Source organism: Eutrigla gurnardus (genome assembly GCF_963514095.1).
Source record: "Eutrigla gurnardus genome assembly, chromosome: 4".
Lineage (NCBI taxonomy): Eukaryota > Metazoa > Chordata > Actinopteri > Perciformes > Triglidae > Eutrigla > Eutrigla gurnardus.
In genome coordinates this window covers 31,134,140-31,143,724 of record NC_139918.1, presented here as the reverse complement: position 1 = coordinate 31,143,724, position 9,585 = coordinate 31,134,140, and the positions used below count along the sequence as shown (strand labels likewise).

The window sequence follows — 9,585 nt, the reverse complement described above, 5'->3', positions numbered from 1 at the left end:
TCTACATCATAGTGTCCATCATCATGTAAGACCAACATACTGCACCAACAGTATATTTAGGTGTATTCATGGTCACAACACTTTTCCTTGCAGGCTTCCCAGATTTCCTGTTCCTGTGTGGAAGACTCACCGGTCAGTATGTCGACACGCACGTTTGTTTGCTGTTGTTTTGTGCTTTTTGCTGACTCACGCTGTGATGCTGAGTGGCGTTTCCACATTTAGATTTGTGCTCTCTGTGGCAGATGTCATTTAAGTGCATGGATGGGATGTAAGCAGGATGAAGTTAGATCTCATGCTGTGTGTTTAAGATGAAATCATGTCCTGTTATTACCGGCGATTACCTGCGGCGAAGCTGTCATTAAAAAACACCTGAAGTCACGGATCAACTCTTCCCAGCTTGTTGGTGCTCAGTGTAGCTCTGGGAGCGGGGAGGCTCTCTCTTAATCACTCCCAGTTTGGCATACAATGGTGGAAAAGGCTGCACCGGCGTTGGCACACATCCATCGGTGGCTGTAATAATGTGCAGGAACATGTACTGCACAGACTGCCAGTGGTTAGCACTGTGACTTCATTATGTAGCAGGAAGACCAGGTTAAGCAAAGAGGGGATTTTATTCCCTTTTCAGGTTCAGGACAGGTTGTTTAAAACACAATTATTCATCATATATAACCTATACACTATGTTATGTTTAGTTAATGCGGTTAGTGGTAAAAAAAAACAAGCCTCTTCTTAAGTAAATTACACTTAAAATAAATATTGTTGAATTTGTACTCCCATTCATACTATGTTTTTTAATTGAGAGAAATTCACAACAACCTTAATCTTAGTTTACTGAGTGATTCTGACATCAACAGGTCATGATGTCACAATTTGTTAAAGCAGTTCTTGTTTTTGTCTTGTTTTGCTTTCCTTTGTTTCTTCTAGCAGTACGAGTTCAGTGCTGATCTAATACTAGGAGCTGCTTGGTCCTTTCTGAATACTGGCCTCCTTTTTATGAACAGAAGGTAAAACTGGGCCTGGATTAATAAATACAGTCAATTATGAATATTTTGAATTTTATAGTTAAAGTCATATTAGAAGAAGCGAGAGAAAAAAAGACACTTTAGCATACATTGAGTGGCCCATAGGAAAGTAGGGCTGGAAATATTGGAAGAAATTAGTTTGCTGGAAAAAAGAACACAGTGGTCATTTCATGGCTAATCTATAAAATACAAAGCCACTGCTTGTTTCTCTTCTTTTTGTTATTTAGCATAAAGAGTTAACCCAGTTTGCAAATAAGTGCTCTGTCCCATATCCCTGTGTGTGTGTGGGGGAGGGGCTGATGGGTTAAATTTGGGGGACAAATGTGTGTGACCTCATGGAGAAATGAGGTAATGGTGGGCTCTGGTCTTTATTTGGTGCCGTCTATCTCATCCACGTAGCTTGCTTATCGCCGTCCTTTCTCTTGGTGGAAGTCGCTCACGCACAGTCGGCCCTTCTGTTTTTGTTTCTCTTCTTTCAGAGCTTAACTTTTAATTTAGTGAGCTTTTTCTACATGAATCATGCAACAGGATGCTGGTTTCTCCTGCTTTCCAGCGACTGCCTCTTTACACACTCCGGAGACGATGTTTTACGTGCCGTCACGTCTGCATAGGTTCCACTCTGTGGCGTTGGCAGCTTGCTCACCTTTCAGCTCTCCAAGCCCCGGATGAATTGAGTCACCGTCTTAGATTGACAGCTCGGCTGCGTTGACCCCCGTCCATTCATTCCTGGCCCGCTCTCTCACTTTCTGCCTGCCCCGCTTGTCCACGCCGCTGTTTGGTTGGTGTTGCCACGGCAACACGTGGCCAGAACGAGGCTTCACATGCAGCATCTTGTGTTCTCTTCACAGAGGGCTGCTGATGAGATTGCAGTGCAGTATGCGAACGCAGCCGTGTGTGGACTGACGCTCAGGACTTTGCAGCTCTGTCTAGCAGTCGCGGGGTGACCTTCCCCGGTCAACGTACGGCAGAGGGCCGCTCACACGCTTGACGACATTTCCTGACTTTTTGTTTGGTTTTCCTTCTCTTGCCCACCTCCCTTTGACCAAAGGTTTTTTCCCCCGGTTCTAATTGGCTCTTGTTTTTAAACGCAACAATTTTTTCCCGTAAACAAAACTGGGATTTTCCCTCATATTATGCACATCAATGGAAACCAGTGGCTCAATGGTTAACACGGGAACTGAGGAGTCCTTTCATGTCCGCTACAGGTAGGAATCTCTCGTCTCTCCACTACGGTATGACTGTAGAGTAGATCTCCTGGCTCTGTTTTAACATTTTGCTCTCCAGTAGTTTTAGAAGGGTTTGTAAATGAATTATTGGTTGTTGGTTAAGAGAAGAAATGTCGCTTTATGTTATGTGTAATATGGAATTAAGAACTAAGGGCTTAGTTGTATTCTAGAGCGAGAGGGCTGTTTCATAGTGCTTTGTACGTTTGTTGACAAAAGGCAGGCGACTTTCCCAAAACGGCGTCGGGCAGCTGGCCACACATCCCGGGTAAAGAGCTCTGGCAGCAGGTGTGTCGGCTCCAGTTGGCTTCAATATTTAACAAGCATAAAAAATTCATCACGGCTTGCTTTGTTCTTCGCCACACGTGTGTCCAACTTATTTGGTTATTTGCTTGGTGGAAGGGATTTTTTGTTTTTTCCGATGGATGCTGTCACAGAGGGTTATTGTTAATGACATTAAACTTCACTATGAAGTCTGCTTGTGCCGGTACGTCTAATACGTCTACTTGGCACTCCTCAGCCACGTAATCTGTCGGGTGTGCATTCTACAGCCTTAATCTCAGGTGACCATGTCAGAAGAGAGAGCTTTAAACACAAGCAGATTAGCTGAGTAAAATGCTGATTGAGGAGTTTCCTGGCTGCCATGCGTTGGAAGTTAAAACCATGACAACATCACATACGTCTCCTTGAACGTTTTCCACTGTGTGATGCTAAAATAGCTCTATGATGTCAGATGGCCAAGGGTGTTGAGGTCACGGGAAGGGAAAGCTGTTTTTTAATCTTTTTTTAGACTCGAATCAGCAACAAACACAACAACAGACCTCTAAATTGGGTTGAGTTGCTCTCTCCACGCTTCAGACAAAGGAGGAGCTGCAGCCTGGAAGTTGTTCTTGTGGAAACCTCGGTAGATGCCGTTCAGAAGCTCCATGTGTTGCTGTTGTTGTTGTAAGACACAGAAAGCAAGCAGGTAGGCTAGTATTTGCTAAAATGTTGAGAAAGAATGTCTTTATCAACGATTCAGAACACCATGTTTGTCTTTGTTTGTTTGATTTTAATAGCAGAAGATGGAATATGTAAGCTTTTACTTACTTTGACTTTCACCTAAGGAATTCACACTTATGTTCCTGTTTCTGGGACAGTTTTTGGAGAGCTTTCAGACAAAACCGTGGGTGGGTCGACAAGGAAAGCTTGAGATAAACAGACTGAATTTGACTTTGTATGAAGCTGATCTCTTTCCAACAATACAGCTTCCTGGAAAACAAAAGTTGGCAGACTGACAGTTTTTGCTTTGCACACACATGCTGCCTAATCTAAAGATAATCCATGTGCAGATAAACCACCAGCAGCCATTGTCAGACACTCCTTTCATCTGGCCTTGAAACGCCTAAAGCTTCATTCTAATTTCATGTTAAATATTAGTCTATTTACAACGTTTTTTATATTATATTGAACTACCCGATGAGGATCCTTTAAATGTTCTACTATGTTGAATTCTAAAGCAAAGCTAACAAACACGGTGAACATTTCTATCCGCTCTTTGCTTCGTGTGACTATAAAAGTGACCCACTTCACTTTTTGAAGCACGTCAAAAGGATGTGAGAGCTACCATAACAAACAGTCAGCCATTGTTCTCTGTATTTGGAAGGAAGTAGCTAACAGCCCTCTTTCTAAGCAAAGGCGGAAAACTTTGTTCCTGGTTGTTCCTGGTGTCCGCTCAGTTGGCTGCAGCTTTCAGCCAGAGAAGATGTGTTTTACCAGGTCTTCGTGACTGGAGTTACTTATGGTCTTTGGACTGTAGATACCTTGGTGCTGCTCGGTTAGAGGTGAGTTCAAACGGCAGGTCAGATCCTAGTTAGCAGCTGACCCACTTCGTTCTGCTGTAGGATGGAGGTGTCCTGCCTGGAGCTGGCGTTGGAGGGCGAGCGCCTCTGTAAAGTGGGCGACTACAGAGCAGGCGTCTCCTTCTTTGAAGCTGCCATCCAGGTGGGCACAGAGGACCTGCAGGTGCTCAGCGCCATCTACAGCCAGCTGGGCAATGCCTACTTCCACCTTCATGACTACGCCAAGGCCCTGGAATTCCACCGGCATGACCTCACCTTGACCAGGTTGGACCTGCACCAGACCCCAACACCCCGCTAACGGATCGTTACTGTCTTTATCATTGCTAACTTGATGTGTGTTGCGTAGGACGATTGGTGACCTGTTAGGAGAAGCCAAAGCCAGTGGAAACCTTGGCAACACCTTGAAGGTCCTGGGGCGGTTTGACGAGGCTGTCGTTTGCTGTCAGAGGCACCTGGACATAGCCAGAGACATGACGGACAAGGTGAGGCAGCAGGATATTCAAGCCTATGAGTGGTCATGCAAAGAGTGAAATATTCTGTCATGTATCGGGGGGCGGGGAGGGTTCAGATCAACCTTAAGCACTGACATGTTTCTCCTGGATTCGTGTTAGGTGGGTCAGGCCCGAGCTCTGTATAACTTTGGGAACGTGTACCACGCCAAAGGCAAAAGTATCTGCTGGAGTGGAGCTGAGCCTGGGGATTTCCCTGAGGAGGTCATGATGGCACTGAGGAAGGCAGCCGAGTACTACGAGTAAGTGGACGTTCAATGTGGTGCCGGTGGACATATGAGCAGGCCATATATTAACGATACACTGCCTTCCTGCTATCACATATCATATTGCATTTGTGTATCTTCAGAGCAAACCTGGCGATAGTGAAGGAGCTCGGGGATCGTGCAGCTCAGGGTCGGACCTACGGTAACCTCGGCAACACGTACTACTTGTTGGGAAACTTTCGCAAAGCGGTAGCCTCTCACGAACAGGTGTGGTGTAACCCTTACAATGCCTTTCATTCTATTATGTCATCAAAAAAAGACAGTAGAGTATGTCATAGGATAGTACAGTCAAAAATGTTGTTTTCATAGTCAGAATTTAAATTGTATTTATTGTACAGCCGTATGATCAAAGCATTCTCTCAAAGTCTACGCTCCATAGACGAGCTTCCTAAGTGCGACTCCGTTAAAACCTACATCTGTTATTATTACACTTCCAGACATCCTAAATATGTTTCTATGTCTCCTTCTTTGAGCAGCGCTTGCTCATAGCTAAGGAGTTTGGCGACCGCTCGGCAGAGAGACGGGCTTACTGCAACCTGGGGAACGCCTATATCTTTTTGGGGGAATTTGAAGTGGCTGCCGAGCATTACAAGTAAGCCACAGCCAACTGTTATCTCAGCAAACACTCTTCCGTTTGTCTATGATCGGTTCCCAGACTGTGGGGATTTCTTCTGAGAATGTGAGCCTGTGATAGAAGAAGCCCGTTCTGAACAGTAAGGCCTCTCTGGTTTGTCAGGAGGACACTGCAGCTGGCGAGGCAGCTGAAGGATCGAGCTGTGGAGGCCCAGGCCTGCTACAGTCTGGGCAACACCTACACACTTCTGCAGGACTATGAGCGAGCCATCGACTACCACCTCAAACACCTCATCATAGCCCAGGACCTCAACGACAGGTACACACACACACATGCATGACCTGCATTCTATGTCCCTGTACGTGTATCTAAATGGGTTTCGGATGCAGGATTGGGGAAGGCCGTGCATGCTGGAGTCTTGGAAATGCTTACACTGCACTGGGGAACCACGACCAAGCCATGCACTTTGCTGAGAAACACCTGGAGATCTGCAAAGAGGTACACCATGGAAATGAAAGCGGTTTTACTTTTCAAAAGCAGGATAAGAATTCCTTCAGTCGTGAAATGAACCTCCCTTTGTGTTTGTTTTGTAGACCGGAGACAGGAGTGGGGAGCTGACGGCTCGTATGAACGTGTCTGATCTCCAGATGGTTCTGGGTCTCAGTTATAGCACTAATAACTCCACTATTTCAGAGAACAAGGATATAGACTACAACCTACATGGTGGGTTATAAGATATATGTCTTATGTTAACATGTGGTTTTTTGTACGGGGTTTATATTGTGGTGATTGCTGTATACGTTTTAGGTGCGAGGCCCAGGATGAGCAGAAGACACAGCATGGAGAACCTGGAGCTGATGAAACTCACGCCAGACAAGATAAATGTAAGAACTTCTCTCTCGTCACAGGAAGTCCACCATCGTCGCTCTGTCCGGGTTACACAGCGACCAACGGATGTATTTCTTTAAAGTTTCAATCACAGATAATTGGATGCTTTATCTCCTCCAAGCTAATCGTCTCTCCCCTCATTTCCTTCTGCACCGTGGTGACTCATCCATTCCTGTGCGTTAAAGGGTCAGAAGTGGACCAGTGAAATCCTGAGCAAACAGTCCAAACCGTCCATGGCTAAGAGCTCTTCCAAGCTGTTCTTTGTCAATCGTCTGCGTGGGAAGAAGTACAAGACCGGAGGCTGCAGTAAGGTCCTCCAGGACACCAGCAACACTCTGGACACCAGCCAGACGGCAGCACAGGGACCCCAGAAGGTACACGGCACATTCAGCTGATAACTCCACACACATCTGGACATCATTAGTATCCCACAGCTGTCATCAAACCCTTCTCATGTTTCCTGTTGTTTATCAGCGGCTCAGTCCTGACATGCTGGGAGACGAGGGCTTCTTTGACCTGCTGAGCCGTTTCCAGAGCAACCGTATGGATGATCAACGCTGTTCAATACAGGATAAGGGCAGCAGGTTATCATTGAGCAGTGGACCAGAGTCACCTCCCAGGGCCATCAGGAAATGTGAGTGAATGCATTCGCATTGAAAAGTCATCCAGTTCCTGCAGAATATCTCCCCTTTCATACTGAAATAAAACTCCTCTGCTGTGTGTCTCTTCTCACACTTCATTGACTCTCTCTAACTCATCAGCTGTATCGGAGGCTGCCAACGTCTCTGGCACCCAAGGCCGGCGGTTAGAGGAGTCTTCTGGAGCAGGGGGAAGCCTGCCGGGCCTCAGGCTCAACCAAAACAGCAGCCAGGCCGTGCTCAACCACCTGATGGCCAACGCCGACAGCGCTGAGCCCGACGACGACTTCTTCGATATGCTCGTCAAGTGCCAGGTGCCTCGACCAAATATCCAGTGCTACCGCTTCCTGCACGATGATGACCATGCGCTGCATTCAATGCACAAGATGTTATCATGTGCTTTTCTAAACAGGCTTATACAAATCTCAAACTCATGCTCCCTTCCTTCCTCTTCACTTGACCAGGGGTCCCGCTTGGATGACCAGCGCTGTGCCCCTCCCCCTCCCCCGGTCCGGGGGCCGACTGTACCGGACGAGGACTTCTTCAGCCTCATCATGCGCTCTCAGGCCAAACGCATGGACGAGCAGCGCGTCACGCTGCCGTCTGCCGCTGCAGCCCGGCCGAGCTCCGGCTCCACCTGAACCACGCACTAAAACCGGGGTTCGTTTGTTTTCTTTGTCATGAAGACGTGGCAGAGCGGTGGGCGCTCGCTCACATGCTCTGTGCATCTTTACGTGTGTCCATGTGGACAAAACAAAGCACTGTCAGCATTATATGTAGTCTACAGTATGGAAACAACCTCAAATTAATGTTGTTTCATACGACTTGCACAACACCAACAAACTCAGTAGAATCAGGGATAAAAGTGTTGTTTTTATATCCTTGTGTCATCATTTCACCCCATGTGTACTTTTCAATACACAACTGCAGTTATGTCTGTATTTATTGTGCTTTTAATGATTGTTGTGATTTTGCCGTCCCATCACTATGAATTAATGTGGTTTTACTCACAGTGGTCTCAGTCAGTGTGACTATGAGGTACAGCACTCTTAACATGTATTTGTTTATATGAGAGGGTTTTTTTTAGGGAGGGGGGGGGGGTGTTAAGAGTTACCAACATCAAGCTAAGGAAATGGTATTTTAACTGTTTGAATAGAATTAATTTAACCCTTGTACAGCCCTAATGCTCCTTTGTACTAAATGTTTCAATGACATCAGAGGAATAAAGCCTCGTCCATGTAGACGCCTCGTTTTCATTTATTTTATGTTCAAAAACAAAAGACACATCTTGTGTAAAAGACACTTTAATGAACGTACCAGCAGTTAGACTCGAGCTTTGAATTAATTTTATGTTACTCTTTTAAAAATAAGAATCATAAAGGCTATAATATAACAGCCACTAGCATTTCAGAAACATACTAATAACTGTACATACATAAACACAACTGAAATAAATACATCCACGTAGGTATTAGTTTGGCCTAATTTGTTAAAACAATATATACACATTAACATAAAATATGCATCTTTGTAAGTAAATCAATATTAGTTAAAAGAAAGTGCGCATGTAAAATACAAGGAAATAATACTATGCATATGCCCCAAATACTGGTTCTAAATAAATATCAAAACACCCGTGCTTCCATCCGGAGTTCATTGTGCATATGGTTGGACTCTCGCTGTGGGTCAAGACTGCCACCTACTGGTGGAATGTTACAGCAGTAGACAAACCAAAGCTTTAGAACACTGAAGACTCCAAACCTGAATGCTGGGACACTCGACCACACATTACACTTTGTTTTTCCCTTTGATGCTGACATGACAATTTTCCATAGCAAGCAAGCCATCACAAGACACCGTAACAGCTTCAGCGCAAATATTTCAGATTCAAAACAAATCCACGAGCTAATTTTACACACGTTGAGTAGTAGCAATGCGGTGGATACGGTTAAACATTAGACATCTGCAAAGGGAAGCAACAGCTGATAGTATGACCTCCAGATATTCAGCCTCCTCACTGGAAAAGCCCACTGAAATAAATCACACCACACACCATAAATTAAACTTGTTTCCCTAAACAAATAGCAGCATGTCAGAAAATGATATGCTAAGAAGGAATGTAGGATTTCTGAAGGTGACTTAAGAAACTTTGATCTTGAAAATGACCACATTGTCTTTTTTTTGGTTTTGGTTTTACATTTTTCTTATGGAAACTGAGAACTCAAGGAAGGCACCATCATGAACAAATAACTCAGTCCTAATCTCAACAACTCCTCCGTAAAAAAAGGACATGCGGCAACTGATTGGTGTGTGTAAGGAGTGAGGATGTAGACGTACGTGATGGTGAGAATAATTAACCATCCCGCTGCTTTACCTCTCAGGATGACGGCAGCCGGTGAGCGGCGTAAAGAAAAAAGAGAACATGCAGTTTGTGTGCTTTTTGACGTGGCACAGGTTTGAATCCGTCTTTTCCTACAGACAGAAGTCAAAGGCCCATTCCCTGTGTGTGTGTGTGTGTGTGTGTGTGTGTGTGTGTGTGTGTGTGTGTGTGTGTGTGTGTGTGTGTGTGTGTGTGTGTGTGTGTGTGTGTGTGTGTGTGTGTGTGTGTGTGTGTGTTTTCGAGC

At 45.2% G+C, this 9,585-nt stretch overlaps 1 protein-coding gene across 2 annotated transcripts; it reads left to right on the top strand.

Moving 5' to 3' along the window:
* Window positions 1–114: 114 nt before the first annotated feature.
* gpsm2 (G protein signaling modulator 2) lies at window positions 115–9,581 on the top strand. Of its 2 annotated transcripts, none has more exons than XM_084007016.1 (14): window positions 115–132; window positions 4,129–4,350; window positions 4,433–4,568; window positions 4,698–4,837; window positions 4,945–5,068; window positions 5,338–5,453; window positions 5,598–5,753; window positions 5,825–5,933; window positions 6,029–6,158; window positions 6,243–6,319; window positions 6,509–6,697; window positions 6,798–6,957; window positions 7,085–7,275; window positions 7,426–9,581. In XM_084007016.1, the coding sequence occupies exons 2-14, from the start codon at window positions 4,130–4,132 to the stop codon at window positions 7,600–7,602; spliced, it is 1,926 nt and encodes a 641-aa protein (XP_083863142.1). In that variant the 5' UTR covers window positions 115–132; window position 4,129; the 3' UTR covers window positions 7,603–9,581. The 2 variants fall into 2 exon arrangements, with proteins under 2 accessions (XP_083863142.1, XP_083863141.1); XM_084007015.1 differs by lacking the exon at window positions 115–132 and adding an exon at window positions 1,586–2,227.
* Window positions 9,582–9,585: the final 4 nt, after the last annotated feature.

Excerpts from the sequence above, each read along its gene's own strand:
- gpsm2 (XM_084007015.1), top strand. The coding sequence starts at position 2,166 with ATGGAAACCAGTGGCTCAATGGTTAACACGGGAACTGAGGAGTCCTTT. Across the intron at positions 5,069-5,337 it reads CGGTAGCCTCTCACGAACAG|CGCTTGCTCATAGCTAAGGA; the intron begins GTGTGGTGTAAC and ends TTCTTTGAGCAG. Across the intron at positions 5,454-5,597 it reads GTGGCTGCCGAGCATTACAA|GAGGACACTGCAGCTGGCGA; the intron begins GTAAGCCACAGC and ends CTGGTTTGTCAG.